The sequence below is a fragment of the Scheffersomyces spartinae genome, assembly GCF_019049425.1.
Source record: "Scheffersomyces spartinae strain ARV_011 chromosome Unknown scaffold_3, whole genome shotgun sequence".
Classification (NCBI taxonomy): domain Eukaryota; kingdom Fungi; phylum Ascomycota; class Pichiomycetes; order Serinales; family Debaryomycetaceae; genus Lizanozyma; species Lizanozyma spartinae.
In genome coordinates, this window is record NW_025065050.1 from 237,857 (window position 1) to 263,611 (window position 25,755).

At 40.0% G+C, this 25,755-nt stretch overlaps 13 protein-coding genes across 13 annotated transcripts; 6 read left to right on the forward strand and 7 right to left on the reverse strand.

Annotated features, from left to right (window-relative positions):
• Positions 1–701: 701 nt before the first annotated feature.
• Positions 702–3,335, forward strand: KQ657_003246 (uncharacterized protein; the record flags this gene model as incomplete). The annotated part of the gene is made up of 1 exon (XM_043193976.1): positions 702–3,335. The coding sequence occupies one exon, from the start codon at positions 702–704 to the stop codon at positions 3,333–3,335; it is 2,634 nt and encodes an 877-aa protein (XP_043051028.1).
• A 455-nt stretch (positions 3,336–3,790) lies between these two features.
• SEC6 (SNARE-binding exocyst subunit) lies at positions 3,791–6,310 on the forward strand (the record flags this gene model as incomplete). The annotated part of the gene is made up of 1 exon (XM_043193977.1): positions 3,791–6,310. One exon carries the CDS (start codon positions 3,791–3,793, stop codon positions 6,308–6,310), a length of 2,520 nt encoding a protein of 839 aa, XP_043051029.1.
• Positions 6,311–6,331: 21 nt separating this feature from the next.
• Positions 6,332–7,132, reverse strand: KQ657_003248 (uncharacterized protein; the record flags this gene model as incomplete). Its single annotated transcript, XM_043193978.1, has 2 exons — positions 6,332–6,946; positions 7,124–7,132. 2 exons carry the CDS (start codon positions 7,130–7,132, stop codon positions 6,332–6,334), a joined length of 624 nt encoding a protein of 207 aa, XP_043051030.1.
• Positions 7,133–7,254: 122 nt separating this feature from the next.
• KQ657_003249 (mRNA splicing protein) lies at positions 7,255–8,286 on the reverse strand (the record flags this gene model as incomplete). The annotated part of the gene is made up of 1 exon (XM_043193979.1): positions 7,255–8,286. One exon carries the CDS (start codon positions 8,284–8,286, stop codon positions 7,255–7,257), a length of 1,032 nt encoding a protein of 343 aa, XP_043051031.1.
• A 288-nt stretch (positions 8,287–8,574) lies between these two features.
• RPS24 (40S ribosomal protein eS24) lies at positions 8,575–9,291 on the reverse strand (the record flags this gene model as incomplete). Its single annotated transcript, XM_043193980.1, has 2 exons — positions 8,575–8,979; positions 9,289–9,291. 2 exons carry the CDS (start codon positions 9,289–9,291, stop codon positions 8,575–8,577), a joined length of 408 nt encoding a protein of 135 aa, XP_043051032.1.
• Positions 9,292–9,894: 603 nt separating this feature from the next.
• On the reverse strand, positions 9,895–11,472 carry ALD5 (aldehyde dehydrogenase (NAD(P)(+)); the record flags this gene model as incomplete). Its single annotated transcript, XM_043193981.1, has 1 exon — positions 9,895–11,472. One exon carries the CDS (start codon positions 11,470–11,472, stop codon positions 9,895–9,897), a length of 1,578 nt encoding a protein of 525 aa, XP_043051033.1.
• Positions 11,473–13,779: 2,307 nt separating this feature from the next.
• KQ657_003252 (uncharacterized protein) lies at positions 13,780–16,362 on the forward strand (the record flags this gene model as incomplete). The annotated part of the gene is made up of 2 exons (XM_043193982.1): positions 13,780–14,199; positions 15,316–16,362. 2 exons carry the CDS (start codon positions 13,780–13,782, stop codon positions 16,360–16,362), a joined length of 1,467 nt encoding a protein of 488 aa, XP_043051034.1.
• Positions 16,363–17,114: 752 nt separating this feature from the next.
• On the forward strand, positions 17,115–18,164 carry PDR17 (Pdr17p; the record flags this gene model as incomplete). Its single annotated transcript, XM_043193983.1, has 1 exon — positions 17,115–18,164. The coding sequence occupies one exon, from the start codon at positions 17,115–17,117 to the stop codon at positions 18,162–18,164; it is 1,050 nt and encodes a 349-aa protein (XP_043051035.1).
• Positions 18,165–18,216: 52 nt separating this feature from the next.
• Positions 18,217–19,425, reverse strand: EBP7 (Ebp7p; the record flags this gene model as incomplete). Its single annotated transcript, XM_043193984.1, has 1 exon — positions 18,217–19,425. One exon carries the CDS (start codon positions 19,423–19,425, stop codon positions 18,217–18,219), a length of 1,209 nt encoding a protein of 402 aa, XP_043051036.1.
• Positions 19,426–20,268: 843 nt separating this feature from the next.
• SER2 (phosphoserine phosphatase) lies at positions 20,269–21,183 on the forward strand (the record flags this gene model as incomplete). Its single annotated transcript, XM_043193985.1, has 1 exon — positions 20,269–21,183. One exon carries the CDS (start codon positions 20,269–20,271, stop codon positions 21,181–21,183), a length of 915 nt encoding a protein of 304 aa, XP_043051037.1.
• A 28-nt stretch (positions 21,184–21,211) lies between these two features.
• On the reverse strand, positions 21,212–22,099 carry KQ657_003256 (aminodeoxychorismate lyase; the record flags this gene model as incomplete). The annotated part of the gene is made up of 1 exon (XM_043193986.1): positions 21,212–22,099. The coding sequence occupies one exon, from the start codon at positions 22,097–22,099 to the stop codon at positions 21,212–21,214; it is 888 nt and encodes a 295-aa protein (XP_043051038.1).
• A 497-nt stretch (positions 22,100–22,596) lies between these two features.
• Positions 22,597–24,654, forward strand: PRD1 (metalloendopeptidase; the record flags this gene model as incomplete). The annotated part of the gene is made up of 1 exon (XM_043193987.1): positions 22,597–24,654. One exon carries the CDS (start codon positions 22,597–22,599, stop codon positions 24,652–24,654), a length of 2,058 nt encoding a protein of 685 aa, XP_043051039.1.
• A 38-nt stretch (positions 24,655–24,692) lies between these two features.
• On the reverse strand, positions 24,693–25,538 carry RRP7 (uncharacterized protein; the record flags this gene model as incomplete). Its single annotated transcript, XM_043193988.1, has 1 exon — positions 24,693–25,538. The coding sequence occupies one exon, from the start codon at positions 25,536–25,538 to the stop codon at positions 24,693–24,695; it is 846 nt and encodes a 281-aa protein (XP_043051040.1).
• Between the last annotated feature and the right edge of the window lie 217 nt (positions 25,539–25,755).

The following is a 25,755-nucleotide window of genomic DNA, read 5'->3' on the forward strand; positions in this document are numbered from 1 at the left end:
AACCTTGCTTTATGTTCTAACTACATGCTACGAATTGTCATATACAATTCATATTATCTCTATATATGAACTCATATCTGTAATTGTGCCCTACTCATACCGACATTTTATCAATCTTACCCCGACCTTTATCGGGGTTTCAAGTTTTGTGCCAGCCGTTGATTTCGGCCGTTTTTGGTGCCAAAGGGAAAACTCAAACCCAAGTGCGAAATTATCAAAAACACCAACAAAAAAAAAACACCCGTCATTTGATATCACCTGTTTGGTGCTTTTTTTAACTCCTGAAGCAGGCCAAGGTATTCAGCTTGTCCTCTAGTCCACTCCTGTGATCCCTAACACCAAAATTCATTGACAGCAACGAGCCATTGCTGTGGGATTGAGTGTTTCTTCACTTCTTTTTTTTGTACTGCTTAGTTGGTAGGTATAAAGGTATCCAATCAAGGAACCCCCTTTACCCCAATACTAAAACTTTTTTTATTTCGTGGTTCCTTCTTGATTTCTGTTCGTATACTGTTGATACACTGCATTGGTTTAGTGGACGGATATAAGGAACAGCACTTGTGAACTTTCAGAGGCAAATTATTTGATCCAATAGGCAAACGGTATTTTTCCTTTATCAAAAGTCAATTGCGTTGATTCCAGCAACAAATTGTTGTGTATTGCTTGTATAAGAGTCTTTGTTTTTGCTGTTATTGACAATCATGAAGAGTCAAACCCCAAACCACCTTAACAAGCCACCACGGTTTTCTGCTACTTCGACTACTACGAATGCTACTGGGTCCTCACCTTCCCCGTCCCCCACTCCTCCTGTTGGAAGAGGTAACGGCCACCGTAGATCAAATTCAAGATACGGTAGCAGTGGCAATACCCCTAATCCCTCCTCCAATGGAAAGTCATCCAATGGAGAAGAGAAAGTGGCTCTGGTAAAATTAACAGGCATTGTTTCAAAAGCTGTGGGTAAGAAGGTTACAGCTACCGTCTCTAGTGGTGCTCGTTATCAAGGTTTGTTGGTGAGCGCAGATACTGCAGATAATTCTGGTCTATCAGTTGCTTTATACAAACCAGTTTTGGTTCAATCAAGTCCTTTCAATGACAAATCAAATGTTGACACAGCCCTACCAGAAAAAATGATTGTAAAACTGTCTGATTTGGTTGATCTTGAAATCTTGAAGTTGGATATTCTGGATTCCACTGTTCCAGACGGTTCTACTCCAAGAAAAGCGCAAACGCAAACTGCAACTCCAGCATCCATTCCCGTTTCCAACGCTACACCCTCGTATCAGAGCCAAACTTCTACTAAGTTCAAAACAGACACCGATATTTCTAGAAGCGCATTTAAAGAACGTGAACTTCAGAGATGGGTACCTGATGACCACGATGTCCTGATGAACACAAGCCTTTCACTTGAGGACGACTTCAAATCGAACAAGAACAACTCTGGATGGGATCAATTCAAAGTTAACCAAGATAAGTTTGGTATTGATTCTTCGTTTGATGAGCATTTGTACACTACCAAAATAAATAAGCTGACTCCTGAATACCAGGAGAGATTAGCTAGAGCCTCTAAGATAGCCAACGAGATTGAATCACTGCTGACTTCTGACCGTCATATTTTAGAGGAAAGAGGAATGGTTGTCGATGATAGTGGGATGGATGAAGAAGATAAATACTCTGGTGTTGACAGAAGAGGAGATGAATTGATGGCTGCACTTAGAGGTCCATTGGGTAACAGCACTCAAAATGTATCTGGTAAGCCTGACATCACACCTCAAGACCAACAGAAGTATAATCCGCATGAAAAGAGGGCTGCAAGATTCCACAATGATCCTGCAATTGTTCTTAGTAGTGCTACAGGAGGATCATTAAAATCATCTACACCTCCAAGTCCAGCCACAGTTTCGACCGCTGTCCCAGGTCCAGCTCAACCAAAAGCTCTGGAATCATCGTCTCCAAGTGCAGCTGGTACTACTACTACTACGGCCAGCAGCACATCGGCTTTGAAGAGCAAGCCAACTTCAATTCCTCCCAAACCACCAGTAGCGCAATCTACGGAGCAATTCAGATTGAACTCCCAAAGCGAAATCAATGCTCTTAGAGAATTTAGTGCAAACTTTAAAATTCCCCACAAGTTACCTAACGACTTATTACCAATATTATCCAAGGATCAAAAGAAGCAGGAAGAGATAATCAAGAAACAGAGCGATTCGCTGCAAGCTCTGACGAAAGACTCGAAATCTGTGAAGGAAAGCAAACCCACCCCTGGTCCAAATGGTTCACCAACTAACTCACTTTCTACAACTACGTCAACTACACCTCTTTTAGCACGAAAGAAGTTAGAAAATACCAAGTCAACTTTCAATCCTAAAGCAGCTTCTTTTACCCCCGGTAATGTTGCTAAGCACCCTCTGCTGTCACCAATTGCTCAAAAATCCACATATCATAGACCTTCGAATACCAATCCATCTCCCAGGGTAAGCAATCAAAGGCCATATTCTTCAAGTCAAGGAAGTACTGGCACTTCTGGTACTGGCTCCTCATCCAAAAGGCTGCATCATATTAGTGCTGCAGATTTCTTTGGTAGCCAATCAAAAGTTCCAACGAAAGAAAGTCAAGAACAGAAGCTTAAACTTTTCAATGATCTGTTTTGCTTTTTTGCAAGCACAAGAAGAAGGTTTAGGGAAGAAAAGAAGGAAGGCCATGTGACATATGATCGTCCTTATCAAACTCCACCAACATGGAATTCTACAATCGACATGAGTCATGATCAAGTGTATCCTAACCCTGATAGCATTCCAAAGCAAGCAGTTGGTATGATGATTCCTGATTCAAGTCCATTTATGCCTAATCCTATGTTGAATGGGCCAACAGGAATGTCTGCTGCTGCGTTTGGTGGGAATTACGGTGGGCTAAACAGCAAGCTTCCACTTAATGCACACCAACAACAATTGGCTTCAATGGCTGCGTTCCATCAACTGCAACAACAACAACAATTCCAAGCTGCCATGATTTATCAGCAACAGCTAGCAGCAGCTGGTGGTGGCATACCCCCTGGTCAGTCACCTATGCCCATGTATTCCAGTACTGATCCATTTTTACCACCTGGGGCTCCCTCCGGGTTCATTGCACCGCCCGGTAACTTTATTGGATCTGGATCTGGATCTCCTGTCAACAATCATATGATTTTGAACATGGGACAAGGAGGTCCCGGAGGAGGAGGTAACCCCAATATTGGAGGAGGACCAGGATATCAAGGAGGAAATTATGGTCACCATGGAGGAAGAAGGTACAATAATAGTAATAATAATAACGCTGGAGGTAACAAGAGAAGCAACTGAGATAATTCCGAGTTTAATAATCATAAATGGCTATCAACAAGTGCTCTTGATGGGACTTTGAAAGGTTAACGGAACATATGGGCCATAACAAGTTGTACCTACCTTTGAAAATGAGTACATTGCAGTATGTATGCATGCTTTGTATCATAGTATTCTTTGCAATATTGTACGATGTACAGACAGGGCCAATCAGACCAAAAACCATTGGCATAATGATGCTAATACAAGGGAGGAGAACGTATCTAAGACTCTACTAAAGGATATGAATAGGTTAGTCAATAGATATAGTAGTTTAAGTTAATTCAATGTAGCACAGTATAAACGGACCACGCTTTTGTAAGTTTGGATTCATCGTCGTGTATATACCAATAAAATAATAGTTGATAATATAATCACAAGTACGAGCTCTACTGTTATGTTATGCCTTGTTTTGTCCTTTAATCCATTCAATTGCAATGTCTGATCCAGCATCATCAAGAATATCCAATCTCCTTAAGACCGAGGATGATTTGGCTACGCTTGACAAGTTCAGACAAGAGTTTGTAAAGGAAAAGGAGAACATAGACAAGCAGTTGTCTGCCATGACGGAGCTACAGATAAGCACCATACAACGAAGCTTCGAGAGACTCAATGAACTGATAACCAAGGCAAATGCCGTCAAGGAGAACTTAGGGTATTTGAATCAGACATTTGATTCTACTGTCAAGGGGTTACCTCATTATGATATGATGCGTCAGATTACCCATGCCAATCAGTACTTGGCTCAGGTGTCCAACATTAAGGACGACATTTACTTGTTTAAGCCCAGAATCAAGGAGTTGGACATGCTTATACAAAAGGAGTTCTCGGAGATGAGCCAGGATATAATGTATACTGCACCCAACTTACTTCATATTCATTATTGTTTAACGCAACTACGGAACTTTATGGACTATTTGGAGGCGTATCTGGGTAGGCTTTCGGATGACTTCAAGTCTATTTTGGAAAATATCATATCTCCGGGGAAGAATGTAATTCGGACATTTGATGACTTGTTGAATGAGTGCATCATCAGTTTGACAGAGGCAGTTAAAGAAGGGAATGTGGAAATTGTATATAAGGTTATTTCATTGATAGAGTTTGAGTCTCTGGAAGACTTGAAGGTTCTCATAAGAGAACAACTTATAGGGAATGATGAATACTCGCAAAGCGATACGGCCATCCTGGTTGACTACACCAAATACCGTTGGAAGAGAAGAAACTACAGGAAGTTCTTTTACGATAGACTAGAGGCATCTTTAGCAGATACTTTTAACAAGTGTGTAGATCATTTCCAACTGGACAGAATGTTGGTTTATGAAAACTTGAATTGGCTTGAAGATGAGTTGGTCTTTGTTCACGATTCTTTAGCTCCCATTTTCCCTTCAAGCTGGAACATTGCTCAATTCATTGAATCAGTGTACTACAATAAGCTACACCGTTTTACTATGGAGGTGATCAATTCTGATCCTCCGGCTGAAGATTTGATGAAAATTTTGGCATATGATTCCCATTACAGTCAGTTTGTTACTGCAATTCATGTGGAAAACAATTCCAAATCAAAAGACAAGCTAGCTTCTAATATTCAAAAGTCAATTATTGGCGAAGATCTAAAGAATGTGGTTTTGGAAGATTACTTGAAGGTTATAGTAGGGAAGATGACTGAATGGAACGACAATTTGATGAATCAAGAGACTATTACCTTTCAACTGAGAGACCAACCACCAGATTCATATTCTTACACCCAATTTTACGAAGATGAAGATGAAAATGACCAGTTGTTGACTTATGAACTTGTTGGTGAGGTATTTGTGCTCCCTGATTTCAAGGTTCCTTTGACAATGATTAAAGAGCAAGCTGACGTGGCCGTTGAGTCAGGTTATTCCAAAATCTTGGTTGGTGTATTAGAGAATTGGTCAAAAAATTATATTAGACGGACCCATAACTTCCAACGTGTGGTAGGAGAAGAACTAGAAAAATATATGTCGGTTTACACTAACCAAAAGTACTTACTGAAGGAAAGTAAACTTAAAAGATGGTTCAAAGTCAAGAAAGATGATGGAGGAGAATTTGATATTGAATTGATGACTGCAGAAGAAAAGGCAGAAGTCTCAAAACCAGGTATAATCGAATACCTTACTGCCTTAGCAAATACTTATGAGATCAACACTGATCGTTTGCAAGATAAATTTCTTCCTAACTATTTGGATAAAGTCCATTCTTCCTTTCATACTCGGATAGAAAAAGCATTCACAGACACTTTGGGTCCAAGTACGGATTTAAATGCTCAAATTATCACTTCAATTGTTACAATTGTTATCAATGATTTATATTCAACGCTTGCCAATGTATTCAGTAAAGCCTGGTATGAGGAAGATGAAATTAATGGTACCACCCTGGCACATCGGATTGTGGAGACTTTGACAGAGTACATGGCTGAGTTAAGGGGTTACGCTAGTTACGAGCTTTATCTGGTTACATGGACCATTTTGTTGGACCAATTCATTTCAAGGTACATTCAGTTTGGATATGAAAATATATTGCATGGAAATGGGAAAAAGATTGACCCGCAGGCAACAAAGAAATACAAATCTTTCAGTGTGGCAGTTACAAGAGATGTAACTATACTTTTTGTTGAATTAGAGCACCTATTCACCAGAAAAGACAAGGCTTATTTGTTGAGTAGTTTGAGAGCCATTGAGTTTTTGGGAGATCTAGGAACTTGTGAAGCTCCACTGATTACCATTCCACAAATCTGGGAGAATGAAGTGTTACCAGCTTTCCATAATTGTTCCATTGAATATATCCGAGGTGTGTGCATGTGCAGAAAAGATATGGATAAAACACAAGTTGCACTGTTAATTACCCATTTGGAAAGAATTCAAGAACGTTTCAATCAAGATGTGGAACCTTTGGAAATACCCACAATGACATTGAATGAATTCTCCTTCAGTTAATTCATATATTGTTACAGTAAACTATTTACAGGATCGGAAATTGGCAATGACAGAGATAAGCAAAGCTGTTGAAATATCAATGAGGGAAACATCAATTGTTATATCATATCCCGATTTTCCTTGTGCCAATATTTCGGCAATGGTGAAGCTGGTATTTTCTTTATTCTTTCCTATTCTTGCATCAGTGGGATGTTTCCATAATAGAAACTTATTTCCGTGAGCTTGGATTAGACCACCATCTCTGGGTAACTCTACTTCATAAATATCACCTTTAATTCTAGCAGCTACGAAGAGACTTATGGTGGCATCAGCTACCAATTTATCCGATTCCATTTCATTTGAAAATCTTCGGAATAATAACTGCGACCTTAACTTAGTCCAGCCGTGCCACTTATGTAACCACCTATTACCTGTACTTATGCTGTTATTATTCTGCATTAATCCGTCAGGGGTTTCTCCGAGCCATTCAATTCTTCCGCTTTTTCCTAGTTTAGCTAGACTGATACTTGCTATCCATTTATTCTCAACCACAGAGAACACCTTCCAGTGATTACGCCAAAGTTCATTGGTCCCATCCCCAGATGACGGTCTTCGATTCAATCTTTCTAATCTTAAAATAGTTCTTCCACTTTCATCCTTTATAATTATTTCCAGTGCAATAGATCGTATATGATACGTCTGATTACGAGGTGCATGTGCTAATGTCTCTTCGCTCGCATGGAGAAGAGGTACATTGTAGTTCTTCCGAAATCCCACATACAGCAAAAGAACCGTTCCAACCCCCACTATTCCCGAGGTTACCAATGCAGTTACTATCACCATATTGTTCTGTATCCTTAATAGAGATTGGTGTTAAGGGGTGGTTTGTTTAACAACCATCCCAAAGCTCTGCGACTTCTTCAAAACCAAAGGGTAGCGCCGTATAGTGAGACTTGCCTTTATAGTCACAGGTCATCACCACTGTAATCTTCGGATGACAGCGAGTAGCCATTGACTAATGATTGTGGGTTTTGTGTGAGGGCTGCCACTTTCTGAACCCCCATATGCCCCTTCTTAGTGATCTTGAAAGTCTTGGTACCACCAATTGGTCTAGTTGGAACAACGCTGTTTGATAAAATACGAGGTTGAGGTGGTTCGTCATAAACAATTGATTCGTTAGTAGTTTCAAATGAATTTGGAGTAGATTTCTCTTCGACCTCATGCTCATCTTGATCTTCTTCAGATTCTTTTTGATCTTGATCTTGATCTCTTTTCGAATTTCTGAATGCTTCTAAAGCCAATTGCTCATCAAGATCGCTATTATCTTCATCATCTTCTTTATCCGTAGCTTGACTTTCGCTTCCATTATGGTCAATGGTAAGTTCTATCTGATTCAACTTACTTTTCTTATTCTGGATTTCCTCCAATTCATCATACATGGCTTGTTGTCGTTGTTCTTGGTCCAATTTACGTTGTAAGTTCTCCATAACGTCACCACCTTGACTACCCACCAGCTCCAGGGGCTTCCAGAAGGGATCAAACTTCCGTTTGGACTCGGCAAGTCTATACTGCTCTTCTCGTTTCAGCTCAGCCTCTAATCTCTCAAGAATATCCTCCTCTGTTTCAACTTCTCCTTTGGATTTAGTTGCACTGGGTTCACTTTTTTCAAAGTTACGAACTGCCCCATTCTCAGGTAAATATCCAGCAGTTTGAGGACTGGTCTTAAAGGTAATGGACCCATTGCACCGAGGACACGTAATGTAGAACCGGATAATCTTGAAGTTCATATACTTCTCACCGGTGACTTCTTTCCTGGCATTGAACTTCCTTCTGGCCGCAATGTATTCATTACAGTTTGTGCATCTCATGGAGTAAGGAGCCATGAGCCGCACCTTCTGGGTCGGAGGTGCTACTCCTTTCGGAAGCTTCCGCCGGGGAACTTTAGATGGATCATAATCAGGTGGATACCACTTGTTGATGCTCTTCCTCTCTGACATATACGGACGGACAAAAGCAGATGCAGAATAAGGACAATGTTTATGTGTAGTAGGTACTGGTTTGACCTACGCCGATGAGAAGGGAAGTCTGCGCGCTACCATACTGTATATATACACACAATATGCTACTAGTAACTATGATATTCTACACTGTGTAAACCAAAGTTATTCGTTACGATTAATTATACGTTTATTGTAACATGCATCCCCTAAAGAATTTTAAATATACAAAGACAGCGACAACACCGGAAGCTACAGGATATAAGCAGCAACAAGGTGTTAGCCAGCTTAATCTTGTTGTCTCTTAGCGGCCTTCTTAGCAGCCTTCTTAGCAGTACCGAAAATCTTCTTTTCTCTGTTCTTCTTTTGCTTTCTTTGTTGTCTGGAAGCCTTTTCAACCTTGGTAGCCAAACCGTATCTGACAGATCTGTAGTTTGGTTCAAATCTCAAAGCATCAGCAGCAGATTGGTAGATCAAACCGTAACCGGTAGACTTACCACCACCGTATTGAGTTCTGAAACCAAAGACGGAGACAGCATCCTTGTCAGCCTTGTAGGTAGCAGCCAACTTTTCTCTCAATTCATCCTTGGAGACGTTAGCTCTGTTTGGGTGCAAGACATCAATGACGAATTGTCTTCTGGCCAACAAAGGGTTGGAGATAACCTTTCTGGTTCTGATGGTAACAGCGTCACTCTAAATATCGGAGTTAGTATATATTCAATCACACTCGAAATGAAATGAACACTGGAATGGAGGAAAACCTTTACTAGGACTGCTTTAAATAGCCTCACTCGTCACATATCTATCTGGCTCTGAAGCTTCACAATCTTGTCCAATAAATATATTCTGCTATGAACTTGTACTTTTCAATTGGTCGTATATGAGTTTATCGTATTGACTGTCAAAAATTTTCACTCGAGGGCTTATCTTCCATTTTTACTATTATTATTCCTTCTTCGTTCGTTCGGTTCTCATTCATCTTATTGGGTTGCTCAAACATACCATATTTGCTATAGTATATGAAAGGATCAGTGTAAGTACCTGAAAGACAAAACTGTTAAAAGTAGTTTCTACCCACTTGAGAGAAGATGTGAAAATTTTTGTTCTCGCTGGATCCCAACCCTACAGTGCACCATACACTCCCATACAAATTAGTTGTACAACTGCAGGAGAGAGAGGGAAAATGAAATACGTGTGTCGCACGGTTTTCATCGAGTCACGTGATCATTTATTAGTCTTTTGTACTGTATACAATCCACATCGGAAAAATGCTGCTTCCCTAGCGTCACACCAAATATCACTAAGCACGTGATTTAAAAGGGCGCATGCCCTAAATTAATGTTTCCCCATTTTCACATCATTATAAGTCATGGCAAGCAATACGTGTGCTGATCAATTGACTAACTCCGATCTCCACTCAGGATGCTAATCACCGAAGAGATTGCATCTACCCGTGGGTCTCGATAATAGTAGTAAAAACGAAGTTACAATGTAAGGTGATAAATATTTTTGAATACATTATTTGACATTGCCAATTGTTGTTGCATACTAAACTAAAACATCATAAATAAATATTTTCTTTCCTTCGTGAATACCGTTTCAGATCTTTTAAGTGGCCTTCTGCAAGCCAACTCTGACAGCCTTGACTTGCAAGTAGTTGTCCAAGGCTTCAGCACCCATTTCTCTACCGATACCAGATTGACCGTAACCACCGAATGGAACCATTGGATGGAAGTCATTGTAGGTGTTAACCCAAACGGTACCAGCTTGTAATCTGTTGGAAACTTCAATAGCTGTGTTGATGTTTTCAGTGTGAACACCAGCAGCCAAACCATATTCAGAGTCGTTAGCAAGGTCAATAACTTCATCAACAGTGGAGAACTTAGAGATAGTAACAACAGGACCAAAGATTTCTTCCTTAACAATTTGCATATCTTCCTTAACATCAGCGAAAATAGTTGGCTTAACAAAGAAACCCTTTTCACCGTGTCTAGCACCACCGGTAACTAAAGTAGCACCTTCATTCTTACCGATTTCAATATACTTCAAGATCTTAGACAATTGAGCGTAAGAAGCTTGAGCACCCATAAAGACATCTTCATCGAATGGGTTACCAATCTTAACGTTTTCAGCGGCAGCCTTGAATTCAGCAAGGACTTCATCGTAAATACCCTCTTGAATGTAGATACGGGAACCAGCACAACAAACTTCACCAGTGTTGTAAAGAATACCAAGAACCAAGTTTTGGACAGTTCTCTTGACATCAGCATCGTTGAAGACAATGTTAGGGGACTTACCACCCAATTCCAAAGTAACCTTCTTCAAGTTGGAGTTGGCAGCAGCTCTCATGATGTGACGACCAGTGGCAGTAGAACCAGTGAAGGCAACCTTCTTGATCTTTTGATGGGTAGCAATGGCTTCACCGGCAATCTTACCAAAACCAGAGACAATGTTAACAACACCAGCTGGAACACCCGATTCCTTGATCAAAGTAGCCAAATATAAGGCAGACAATGGAGTGGATTCAGCAGTCTTCAAGATAGTAGTACAACCGGTAGCCAAAACTGGACCAATCTTCCAAGCAGCCATCAAAAGTGGGAAGTTCCATGGGATAACTTGACCACAGACACCAATTGGTTCTCTACGAGTGTAGTTGAAATGAGAGCTACCAGTTTCGGGAAGAGAACCAGTAATCTTATCGGACCAGCCAGCACAAGAACGGAAGTAAGCAGCAGTAAGAGCAACATCACCACGAGAACATTGTAAAGACTTACCGTTATCAAGAGATTCAATGTAAGCCAAAGTTTCAGCATTAGCTTCAACCAAGTCAGCCAACTTGATCAATGCTCTGGCACGAACCAGGGGGTCGGAAGTGGACCATTCGGAAGCGAAAGCCTTAGATGCAGCATCGACAGCAACATCGATATCTTCTTCACGAGCTTCATAAACGTGAGTGATTTCTTCTTCAGTTGAAGGAGAGACAACTTCAAAGGTCTTCTTTTGCTTTGGGAGAACAAACTCGTTGTTAATGAATAAACCAGTAGGTTGTTCGTAAGTAGTACCGTTTGGCAAAGTCACTGGGACAGACAAAGGTAAAGAAGAGTAGAAACGCAACACAGCGGGAGCAATTCTCTTGGAAACACCAGTGGTGAATAAGTTTCTAGAAGCAGTAGCAGATCTCAACATTGTTAATCAATCAATCAATCAATAAACAAAAATAAATACTTGGAATAGCTGGCTCAGATGAAGATTCTACTAAGATTGGCTGGACCAAGATGATGAGAAAGAAAAGAATAATCAATCAATTTAGCGGATCAGGCCCCTTTTATATCTGCCCAAACACCAGAGGGGAACTTTGATCCTAGTCTATGTCCGGTTGACCCCGTCACGATGGGGTTGCAACGTTTTGCGTTTAGTGTATATGGAGTTTAGCAACAGCGCGGAGTCGGACACTGATTGAACTTTGCAGCAATATGCCGGACTCACTGACAGAAATTCATCCATAGTTTCAGGTGGGGGTGGTGTATAGTATGAGAAAGAAACGTTATGCAGGGATTAGTCAGCCGTAATATTAATGACGAAGACGGGCACTGAAATTAATTTTAAAATATAGCAAAGAACTACACTAAACAAACTTTTATGATCCTATTCATCTCACTTTCTACATTGAAAACGCGGTTACATTTGCTTGCCGCTTCATAATGAAGCGAATTAAAATTAAATTGTCTGCTACACTTATGTCTGCTTATAATCCACCCGAACACCTTCACATAGTTCTCGAAATGTGGAGTAACCCAACCATAGAACCCATGGAGATTAGCACACCATTGCCTTGTATGCAGTACAGCGATGGCATTGGAACATTTTATTCCCCGCTTTACTAACCAAGATTGGCGGGTAACGGTACTGGATAGAAGGGCTTTAGTTGTCTGATCAATAGTGTATTTATTGTCTGTTGGGTCTATGATAATTCAACGACTTGGTTACGGTAAGAGATTATTTTCGGAGCTAACAACAACCGTTTAAGCTCACGATTGTGGTTTATTTCTGTAAATTGAAACGCACTGCGTAAACCTTACGGTGTCTGGGTCAACTTAAGGACTAGTTTGAAAAAACGACACCAACACCGCCGTGGACCTACATCCGGCCAACAGCTGACCGATTTTTCTCATTACATGGCTGATTTTACAAGCATTGTCACCTTAGTCAACTACTACTACAGTTATATATTGGCTGTATTGGCTAGTTACTAAGCGGTAAATTCCTCGCCTATTGGACTACATCTGGTAATTGGTACTTACAATTAGTACCAAGTATTTCCTACTTTTCCAACCCCACAACACCTCGTTATAACTGATGGATATTATCGCCTGTTAACCTTTCTTTAACTCTATTGTCTTTTGTTAGCGTGTACTTACTCTCGGTCACCTCTTTTTGCATCTAGCAATTGTAGCTGACTTCCCCAGATTCCTAGTACTCCGAAACAATTGAATAATGGACCAATGTCCTGTGTATGGCAATGGCCATTAATAACTTAACTCCGGAGCACTAAAAAAGTCAAAAACCATGCGGCACTTGTCTGTGAACTCAAACAGGTATTGAAATCCAATAGTTTACGTATATGGTCTTGCCATCTGTGTAGAGTTAGTTCGTGAGTATTGACGTTTGAATCAACATTTTGGTACAACTTTCTCAGTTTACTTTGCTTTCGTGAGTCAAACCTTCAAAAATTGAGATTTCATTATTGAAATAGTTGCAATAAATCCATTGCCATTAAGCCTAACGGCATGGAAATGGAGTTGAGTGTGATCTTCTCTGGTATTGAAATTGTCACGGTCCGACTTTTCGGTGACTTGACAATTAAATATCCGTAGCTTGAAAGGTTTGTCGGTAATCAAAAAAACTCCATCGGCGTTTCGAACACTCTTCCCCTATAACAGGATTCTGATTCCATTTCTGTATCGGGAAACAGAAGTACAAAAGCTCAACGTCGACATTGAGATCCAGTTTATTATTATCAGTGTTCTAAAGTCCGTGGGTGCTCATCGCGTAGTTATCACCCGGGAGACATCGTAAGCGAGCTTTATCAAAGTCCGTTTTCAAAGTCTCGGAAAAGACACTTGAACCACACCGTTAGGAATTCCTTAACAGCGAGAAGTGATGCTTTTTTACGATATATACAAGAATGTTCATCTACAAATGGTCAGAAGCAAAAACGAGTGGGGACGGAATTACCTATTTAATTTACCTCGGTAGTACATTTCAAACATAGCGTGAGGCACGTGATTGCAAGAGACATCGCACCTCAAGTAATTGTGATGTTACTTGTGAGTCAAGGCTTCTCCTAGCATTGTCTTGACCAAGTAGATTCTAGATATTATCATGTCATCACGGACCCTTTGGGTTCGGGGTCCAATATGTGGTGTTGATAACTGTCGATCTCGGCTCTACCGTTCAACTGACGGGCATAAAGTATGTCAATATGGGCATGTTATGGATGGACAAGTCGAAATCAATGATGACCAAGATGAGGGTTTCACCGTGACAAGAAGATTAAACATCCAGTTGACCGGTGTTGGGGGTGATTTCTCCCAGAATTCTGCCAGCCAAAAAGGGCAAGGAAGTCAAACCCATGATAAACTGATAAAATTATATGGTATGGCAGGCCGTCGACATTTCTTAAAAGTGCTTCAAGTAATTCTTAAGAAACAACTAGAAATTGTGTGTTCTGAGTTGTTGAAACTCGACGTTGATTTATCTAAGCAGGTGGAATCACAGGTCAAATTATACTGGGTACGTCTTATAGATCGATTTTGGAATGTTCATGGTGATAAACCAACCCATACTCAAACCCAAACTCAAATAACCCAAGCCATGGAAGACGATAAAAGAACTGTCTCCTTATCCGATAAAGTAAATACACCAACTACTTTGGATACTATCTCAATTGTTTACTTGGTCCTTTTAGAACAGAATCACACTCCAGTTTATGTGACTGATTTCCTTCATTGGATCAAACTAAATCAGATTCCATACATTAAAACCCTTTACTTGGTTCCAACTTCACTATTGGAACCACTTCCTCAGCATTATTACAAGTTACTCCAACCTCCTACTCTTCCAATCCAGAATGAATTATTAAGCCACATATCCCAAAATGCCATAAGTTTAGTCCAATATCATCATCCAAAGACAAACCATATTACTGTGTCTGTAAATTACTACTACTTGTGGATATACAGAATGCTCGCGCAAAAGTTTATTCTTCCGTCTACTATATCAATTTTTCATATGGTGTGCCATATCTCGGATAAACTTGGTCTTGAAACCCTCACAATAGGTGAATTAAGACCCGAAACGTTCCCTGAGGTGGTGATGATGGCCCTAATACTTTTCTGTATTAAAATAAGTTTCTTGTTTAAGATGACCAAAGTCAATTTCCGTCAATGGATGAAACAATTACATCAACTTGATTTTTCATCCCCAGATTATCTTGGAGGTCTAGAACAATTGATCCATTGGTCTGATGAGAAAGTTAACCAGTATTGTGACTGGGTATACGGTAATCTTTTACCGGCTAATGTGGACAACAACAACTCCATCATGAAGAGACGACTACATCAAATATTTGAATACCCTGAACCGGATCGGGCTTCACCTTCACCTGTACCCTCGGAACTGACACCACACAATCATCTTGTATTGCTTATTGAATCTACCAAAGCACCAGCTGTACTTAGTAAAAGTGATCTATATCAGTTAGAGACCACCCTAATAACAAGAGGACTGGACTTGGTTGGGGTGAAACCCGAGGTAATGGTATTGGCATTGGATACCCTCGAAATTAATATTAACCGGTACATAATCGAGGGTAACACCTCATCAACATAACAATAACAATAACAATAGTCATAATAACATTAATGACATATATAGCAGCATCAATACTATGCTAAATGTATAGCAATGAATATGAGACGGAATACTACCAGTCCCCATAAGCGGCGTAAGATTCAGAGTAAACGACAGAGTGAACCTCAATTGTTTCTACCAGAGGATAGTAGCAGTGAGGATGGCAGTACAATTGGTAATGAGGATGAAAGCAACAAAGAAAAAGAGATTGATGTAGAAGAAGCATCTGCAACAGAGGAAGCCACAGAAGAAGCCAATTCTGCAACACAAGAAGCCACTGCTTCAACACAAGAAGTCACTATCTCAACAATTGATACACAAGTTGAAAGTACTGGTATATCAGAGAATGAAGAAGCACCTGTTACATCCGAAACCGGATCTTTCTCTATAACAAATGAAAGAACCCAAAAGAAGGTCCCTGCTAAGCTTATAGATGCGTTATGGGATCCATTGGAGACGCCATCGCTCAATGCTGTTGAGAACATTCTTTACATCAGCATGAATCGGACTCTAGAGAACCTTGAGAACACAATTAACTCAAAAGAAGTATCTGCACTGACTAGAAAGTCAACTCAGAAGAAATACCAAGATGCCAAAGTTTCATTAACTCGGAACTGGCTCGATAGCAATGATCCCAAGTCGTTTATGTCACGATTACGCATGACTAAACTTCCATCCAAAACTGTTTTAGTTGGAGGAAAAAGGTCAGAGTCAGAACTGGATCCTATGTTAATGTACGACAGATTACGTCGACAACGTCAAGTGATGGAAACGTATTTACTGGCGGAAATGAATCAATTGCATGAATTGGAACGAACCTACAAAAAACTAGAGACACTGTACCAACTGGATAGCAAATACCTAAATGACTATAAGCGGATTGTGGAGGTGGATACTAAACGGATGGCTACAGAAATAACAAATAACAGACAACAATTGGGAGTCAGTGGAATGGCAGACTCATCTAATTCTCGTTCACTTTCGAATAAGAAACTAAAGGGGAGATCAAAATCGGCCTTCAGCCCTGAAACAGATAAGGATGTTCAGGATATCTTGCATTTGTTTCAAAGCAAACTTGTGAAAGACAAGGCACCTCACTCACTGAGCGAGCTCTCACAAAAGATTGACAAGGTATTCAGCATTCTCTTCAAAGAAGGGTCATGATATGATACGATATGATATAATTTTAATCTGCATAAATCCAGTATATGGTTATATATATGATATCTTGATCTGATTCAGCATCATATTTCAAGGTGATACAACCATCTCGTTTGGATTCCCATGCCGCACCATACTGAGTTCTTATCAGCAAATCAACATCATTCTCAGACCTAACAGAGGTTGCTTGCACGATATATTTATATTTAGACAGTCTTTTCTGAAGGCTTTGAAGCACATGGTCAATGACATTATTGGTTGAAATCGAACTGTTGTTGGATAGGCTTTCTGTTACCAAACCTTTCAAGTAGATTTCATCTCCTACAGCTTCCTCGGCAATTGAACTTCCCACAATAGTCACACTCATTTCATCACATACACAAACAAACAATCAATCAATCAATCAAATTATAAAGGTGGTATTAAGAATACTTCCTTGGGTCTTATGGGCAATACTTAAGGTATCACTATTTAAGGTATCACTACCTTTACTTTGACTGTTTACCGTGCTACCGTGCACCTAATATGCGCTACCATTAACACGGAAAGCAGTTGGTTTGTACCGCGTATTCGGCTTCTTTCGTCGTGTGCAGTATGGTAACGTATACGGAACTAGCCAAACCATCCATCGGAACGTTAACGGAACAGCCTAATATGCTTAATCGTGACTAACACTTTGTTTCTGTTGGTTGTTAGTTGTTGTTACTGAAGTAGTCATGTTCCGTTGGAAACTGAAGAACGAAGACACCGACTCCATGTCTCTGCTGCAACTGTCGACTGCTGCCACAAGTATAGTTAGTGGTGGAGGTGATACCAAAGTTAAAAAAGGTCAACAAGACACCAAACTTATAAAGTGTCATAAACCCTTTGAAAGCCCCATTAACCCAATAGTTGAGCCCAAGTATGATTTGAGTGAAGAACAGCTGGCCATTTATAACGAGGTATTGGAACACTTTGAAGAGTACATTACCACTGACATACCCGTTAGTGACCGGAAGAATGAAACCCAAACGCATCCTATACTTGAAGAGGAATTAGCTTGGTTGACTAAAGAATGTTTTCTTAGATACTTGAGAGCTACAAAATGGAAGAAAGAGCATGCTATCATCCGTATAAAGGATTCTATATTATGGAGAAGAACTTTTGGTGTGGTTGTTGTTCCTGGAACCGATACTAAACCTATTACTGCTGAATCGGTTGAAGTTGAAAATGAAACTGGAAAGAACTTAATTGTTGGTTATGACAACGATAATAGACCTTGTTTATATTTAAGGAATGGGTATCAAAATACCAGTCCATCCATTAGACAAGTGCAACACTTGGTATTTATGTTGGAAAGAGTTATTCAATTTATGCCACCAGGACAAGATACATTGGCCTTACTTATTGATTTGAAGGCCGCACCTGAGCATCTTAAGCTTCTGGCTAAGTTGCCATCACTTTCTATTTCTAAGCAAGTATTACATATTCTTCAGCATCATTATCCTGAACGATTAGGTAAGGGGTTATTCACCAATTTGGGGACTTTTGGACATGTTTTCCTTAAAATGGCAGGTCCTTTCATTGATCCTTATACTCGACTGAAAACCATTTATGATCAACCTTTTGAAGAATATGTACCAAAGGAACAGTTGGATAAGGAATTCAATGGTCTTTTGGACTTTGAATATGATCATGATATCTATTGGCCAGAAATGAATAAGATGGCTGAACGGAAGCATCAAATATACATGGACAATTTTAAAAGATTAGGGGGGAAAATAGGTCATAGTGAGTTCATCTTAAGATCACCCATTAGTACATAATCATCAGTACATAATCATCATCTGTATCTCGTATCTATATATTCTATCGTTATTATACCTTGGCAACTAGAGACATTGGTGAGACTTTGGATTCAACCTCCTTATCATACTTAGTCTCTTCGTTGTATCTAAGATAAGTGTTGTAACCCCAGTTATCATTGGTGTAGAAAGTAGATCTGTCATATGGAGTCAATGGATGGCCTTCCTTGACTCTCTCTGGCAAATCAGGGTTAGAAATAAAAACTCTACCAAAACCAATAATTGTCTTTTCATCTTGAGCATCCTTCACAATGGCTTCCTTAGCATCTTCATAATAAGAATAAGCTCCACCTCTCAACAAAACACCCTTATATAAAGCTCTAACAAATTCAGCGTCGTCTTGCTTGAAATCGGTGGCGGTAATGGATGAATCAACATACGAGAGATAAGCCAATTCCTTACCTGATTTGTCAGCCCTCTTTTGCAATTGATCCAAAATGTAGCCGTATTGGACGATTGGGTGGATGGCTTCATCCTTACCCAAAGTACCTTGGAAGGTGTTGTATGGAGATAATCTAAGGGCCAACTTTTCGGCAGGGACTATGGTTAACAAATGGTCAATCAATTCCAAGAGGAATCTGGCTCTGTTTTCAATGGATCCACCATATTTATCGGTTCTCTGGTTGGAACTTGGTTGGATAAATTGTTCCAATAAGTAGCCGTTAGCAGAATGGACTTCAATGAAGTCAAAACCAGCTTCCAAGGCGTTCTTTGCGGCATTGGTGAAATCAGTGACAATGATATCTTTGATTTCTTCCTCAGTTAAAGCTCTGGTAATCATACCAGCAGCTTCGGCGTCTTTCTTAAACTCGTCACTTGGATAGGTGGCGGAGGCAGAAGTAACCTCAAGACCATGGGCTTTAGCTAAAGCATGGGGGAACACTCTCCCCAAACTCCAAAGTTGGATACTGATGAAAGAACCCTTCTCGTGAACGGCATCGGTTACCTTCTTCCATGATTCCACATGTTTGGACTCCCAGATAGCAGGAATGTTAGGATAAAATCCTGTTCTGGCCGATGTAGATGTGGCTTCAGTCACCAATAAGGTACCAGGGGTAGCAGCCCTATCGGCGTAGTACTTCAATTGCAAATCAGTGGCAGTGTGATCATCTGCAGCTCTGAATCTAGTAGTGGGCAAATGAGCAACTCTATGAGCTAAAGTGACATTACCAACTTTCAATGGCTTAAAAAGGTTGGTGTCTTTAAAGGAAGTAACAGTCATGTTATTATTATTATTATTGTCGTTGTTGTTGTTGATGTTAGCAGTGTAACTACAGGTATAAATCTACAACAGAAAGTATTTTATTGAGCTCTCTTTCGCTATTTATATAGGGTGCCATTACGTTAACTTTATGTTCCGACATAAAGCCACATCTTTAGACACTTTTCAGTCTTACAAATCAATTGTGCTTACCAACACTTAGAAATCGATCTGAATGCCTCTTCCCGGAGTTAATGCTCAAAGCAGCAACTCGAATCGGGGTATTTCTTTTTCCGGACGTCAATTTTCCTAATTAGGGTGGGATGACCCGGTTGTTTCAACTGCCTCTCCTACTGAGTTTTAAGTTAAATACTTTGTAATTATGTGGAGGTAAGAATGAACAGGGCACCCGAAGATACCTTTTATAACTCCACGCTATTTAATTTCAGTAGTAATAAGTGGCAAAGTTGTTTTGTTTGATAACTGGTGGAATCGCTTGAAAAGCATCTCAAAGTATCGTAAACTAACTGCGACATTACAGTAATAATGTTGGACCGGTAACAACAAGCTGCTACATATGTATTGGTGCTACAACCACATATCAACATTAATACTTTATTAGACTACAGTTTATCTGATAAGGTTCACACTAATGTCGTATATCAATGGCCCCTCTCTAAACCGTTGTTATGCTAACACGGCTTATGTGCACGTTCATCTCAAACGTTGCTTACGTTATCCTTTTGTATGTACATTTATTTAAGCGTGCCACGTGACATGACTCAGTCCTCAAATTGAACTACATCAGCGATGACTACGTCAACTACACCTATAGTCGTCAATATATAATCACTGCCGCTCAACATGAGTTACGTTATCACCCTCATTTCTCACCTGGAGACAGTCGCTGCTCCAGAACACGTGTCGAAAGCCAAAGACTTTATTACTGCCCAATTAGGCCTCACCATAGAGTTAGAGAAGGCACTTTCTCCCAGAGCCATAGATTTTATCGTTGGAGAACCAGCCAATTTAGAGTCTACTAAATCCAGCATAAAGTCCCACTTATTGAGCGGTGATGCTGTACCCCCCTATGACTTGATTTTCCAAAAAAATGACGACGCTAGAAAGAATAAGAAGTTGTTCATATTTGACATGGACTCCACCTTAATCTATCAGGAAGTCATTGAGCTTATTGCAGCCTATGCTGACATCGAAGATAAGGTAGCTGAGATCACCACCAGAGCCATGAATGGTGAATTGGACTTTAATCAGTCGTTGGCCGAAAGAGTCAATCTCTTAAAGGGTATTGACTCCACTTCTATCTGGGAAGAATTGAAACACAAGATCCAAATCACCAATGGTGCCATAAAATTGGCCGCATTCTTAAAGAGTAAAGGTGCCGTATTGGGTGTTCTTTCTGGTGGATTCATCCCGCTTGCAGAACATATCAAGGGCCAATTAGGTTTAGATTACGCCTACGCTAACACTTTAGGTACAAACGAAACCAATATCTTGAATGGTACTACTGTTGGTCCCATTGTCAACGCAGAACGTAAGGCTCACCTACTCTTGGAGATTGCTTCCAAACACGGAATAGACCCTGTGGATGCCGTAGCAGTAGGCGACGGAGCAAATGATTTGAAGATGATGGAAGTTGCGGGGTTTGGTGTAGCTTGGAATGCCAAACCGAAAGTCCAACAAGTCGCACCTTGTTGTTTGAACACCAAGTCATTGGCCGATATCTTGTACATATTAGGTTACAGTGATGATGAGATATAGATTATGTAATAGATATATATAATAGAGTTTATCCAACTATACGACCCCGTACAACTCCCATGATACCATTGAACAAAAGAACCTCTTGTCCAATCTTTAACTCTTTCCAGTAAATATTATCTGCATAAATGTATCGTTTACTAAGTAGCTTGTTGCGCATAACTCCGCATAGACATCCACTCTTAAGTCTGGGGGTTATCCATTTACCATCGGATTCTCTTTTAATGGCAAAGTTAGATATTGAACCTTCCAATGCCATTTTAAACGTATTCTTCAAAATCACTTCTTCCTTCCCTGGTCTTCTCCCTGGAAGCATTCTGGTTCTTGCACTGTTATAGACATTTCTATGGGTAGTTTTGAAGGAAGTAAATGGTGATATTGCTGTCTCTTGTGTATCGATATAAACATCCCAAATCTCAGACTCATCAATAGCAGTTGCTGAGGTTACATCTTGGTAATACCCATCATACAAATCAAGTCTAGATGGTGTAGGATAAAACTCTATCTTAGCATTACCATCTAACCCTAATAGGAATCTTATCTTCAAACTTTCACCAACAGGCACCTGACCCAAAGTCATACCTTCTATCAACCTTTCATATATAAAGGCTTCTGAAATATCAATCTTTGGAAGTGGATGGGTATCCTTATAAAGCGATCTCATCATCCCTAGACTATAAATAAGTCTCTCCACATGTTCTTTGAACAAGAAGAAGTTCTTCTTGGTAATATCCTCAACTGTTAACGGAGGTTTACTACTGAGTCCAGGGTCGTATCTGATTGTACTTAAGAGTTGAAAATCATTGGGCCCAACTTCGTAAATGTCTGATAGTTTTTCCTTCCTAACTGTTTCTATTAACTCCTTATAATACTGCTCTTTATCTTGGTCAGTCGTATCGACTGTTTTGCCTGACATTGTTACTAGATGGAGATAAGAGTCCAATATGTTAATGTGGTAGGTTGACTTTATTCTATACATTTACACACATTATATGCAGCGCAATTTTTTTATCAGGATCAAGATTGAAGATAAGCTTTGATTAAACAGTACAAGTCGATGTCAATATAAAGTAATTGATTGCATTTACTATCAACATGATCACATTGTAAAACGTTATGATACACAAGTCACGACTACAAAGTCACAAGTTATACAATATAGTACAAAGGAGGATTAATATATGATACATAACGTATCACTATATGAGTCAATACAGAATATACGACGGAATTATACGATGCATAGGAACATTAACACATTTATATAAGAGTTTACGGTTCATTATCAAATACGAGTCGCATAACCTTCAATTATCAACACGTATAAAAATAAATGTGCTCGGAAAATTTCACCCCACATTACTTATTCTCCGTCAGTCTTCTTTCTTTTCTTTCTTTCCTTCCAATAGTAAAATGAGCCCAGACTACTCCAAATTAGCCCAATCACATCCTGCTCCCAAATGGGACCATACTCCCGAACAAGTGATTTCAATTGCTAAGGAATTGATAGCCAAAGAGAAGTCTCTTAATGATAAAATAGCCGCAATTCAAGACCCCACTATTGAGAATGTATTCTTACCTATTGCTTATCACTCTAACGATACTGCGTTACTTGAACATCAAATAACCTTCTATCAACATGTGTCTACCAGCAAGGAGTTAAGAGATGCTCTGACGGAAGCCGAACAGTTGTTACAGGAAGCTGGAATCGAACAAAATATGAGAACAGACGTTTATCAAGTGTTTAACAAGTTGTATCAACAAGTTGTGGATTCAACGTCTCTTGATCCAGAAACCAAACGGTATTTGGATAAGATCAACATTTTCTATATCCAGAATGGGTTGCATTTACCAGAAGACAAGAGGAATGTTGTTAAGGATTTGAAGACCAAATTGAGTAACTTATCCACTGAGTTCAGTAAGAACTTGAATGAAGAGAAGGGTTCCATCTCCTTTACTGCCAACCAATTGGATGGTGTACCAAAGGATGTAATTGACCAGTTCAAGATCCAAGAAGGTGGTGAGGATGGCAAGGAGACTCTTTACCAGATGACCTTCAAGTATCCAGACATTATACCTGTTTTGAAGTACGCTAAGGACCAAGAAACAAGAAAGACTGCTTATTTAGGGGATCAGAATAAAGCCCTGGCCAATGCTGGCATTTTGGAGGAGATGATTCGTCTTAGGTTCAAATTAGCAAAGACTTTGGGGTATCTGACTTATGCCGATTATGCTCTTCAAGAGAGAATGGCCAAGAACCAAGAGAATGTATTAACATTTTTGAATGACTTAAAGAGTAAGTTGACGTCGATTGGAAGAATTGAACTCAATAAGTTAATTGAGTTCAAGAATAAGGAATTGGAATCAAGAGGGATTCCTTCACAACCAGCCATTTATAACTGGGATAACTTTTATTATAATAACTTACTCTTGGAAAAGGAGTATAATGTTGATCACCAAAAGATCTCCGAATACTTCCCTATGGAGAAGACCATTAAGAAGATGTTTGGATTCTATGAGCATTTATTTGATGCTAAGTTTGTTGAGACCACCACCAGCAGTAGTACTGTTTGGCACGAAGACGTCAAGCAATACGCTGTGTTCCAAGACATTGCAAAGGGTACCCCACAGTTCATGGGTTGGTTATTGTTGGATTTGCATCCAAGAGAAGGGAAATATGGCCATGCAGCCAACTTCACTTTGGGTCCTGGATACTTTGATGAACAAGGCAACAGAGTTACTCCGGTGACATCACTTGTTTGCAACTTCACCAAACCCTCAAGCGAGAAGCCCTCGTTGTTGAAACACAATGAGGTGACCACTTTCTTCCACGAACTTGGCCATGGAGTCCATAACTTGTTGTCGGTCACCAAGTACTCTCGTTTCCATGGTACCAGAGTTGAACGAGACTTTGTGGAGACCCCCTCGCAAATGCTTGAGTTCTGGACCTGGTCCAAGGACGAGTTGAAGAACCTCTCGTCCCACTACAAGACCAATGAGCCATTAGACGATACTACGATCGACCAATTGATCCGAAGCAAGAACGTCAACAAGGCCATCTTCAACTTGAACCAGTTATTCTATGGGTTATTCGATATGACTCTTCATACCGTCGCGACCGAAGCAGAGCTTGAGAAAGTCGACTTGACCAAATTGTGGAACGAATTACGTGAACAACTCACAGGCATACAACGTGATAACAACGATACCAAGGGGTACGCTTCCTTTGGTCACATTGCTGGGGGGTATCAAGCAGGATACTATGGATATTTATATTCCCAAGTGTTTGCCAATGACATCTACTATACCTTGTTCAAGAAGGAGCCGATGAACGTGGACAATGGTTTGAGATATAGAGATGCTATCTTGAGGAGAGGAGGGTCCAAGGACATCATGGACTGTTTGACCGAGCTCTTGGAACGTGAACCAAATTCTGATGCCTTTTTAGAAGAATTACTTGGTGCCCAATAAAATTATTACTATACAATATAATAAACATATCTATAAGTCTAATAAGGTCTGAATCTTTTCTTTTCTTTCATTAACCTGACCTTTTCTTGATCTTGTCTGAATTTCATCAACAAATCATTCATTTCATCCTTCTTCTTTTGTCTCAATTGGAATCTATAGAAATCATCCTTCTCCTTCTTCTTTAACTTATCCTTTGCCTTTTCCACTTCAACACTTGCTGCCAATTTCTGCTTACCCAATATCCCTGCCTTGGTCTTCCTATGAGTTCCCACAACCATAGTAAACCCATCTTCGTCTACCAACTGAGTTTGGTTCTGTAATTGCTCTATAGACTCAGCCTCAGCCCTGTCAAAGTCAACCACAGATTGAGCGATGGTTTGGGCCAACTCTACGGGGTCCAATATTTGTTTCTTCAAACAAGATCTGAAAAATTTGGACCCAAGATCATTCAAGGGCCATTCAGTGACATTTGCCAGGGAACTTAGAGCTTTCAATGCTGTGAATGCAAGCTGGAACGCCGCCTTATCAATGAACGTGACTATCCCACAGTTTCTAGGCAACTTGGATCCACCACCTTCATCCTTTAACCCATTCAACTCCAAATCAGACGTCAATCTAGTCATATCTAACCACACATCTTCAGGACATTCAGTGAGGATACTGGCTGTAAACAGCTCCATAGTGGCCCCAAGGGCTACTTGCTGCAAGTACTTCTTCACCACTGCTCCTGTAGTACATATGGGTAAGTTGAAGAAGAAGATTGCTCTAGAAGTGTTCTTTTGTTCTCTGGTCTCATGTTTCCTAAAGAAGATGTAATGATCGGCGGAGGACCCGGAGAATTTTACCGGTAGAATATGAAACCCTTTGATCTCCGTGCTGACCATAGTGAGAAATATGTATATGTATACAGTGATAAGGATATAGTAGCTTATAATAGGGCATAGTAATGCTCTAAGTATAACTGCCTTTATTGAGATGGGATAAGTAGTGGTTTAGTACACGACTAAGAGATTTACTTTGTTGCATTTATGGTTAGTGAACGACCATATTAAAGGGCCATTACCTACCTATTACCTACAACTAACAGTAATAATACAAGTC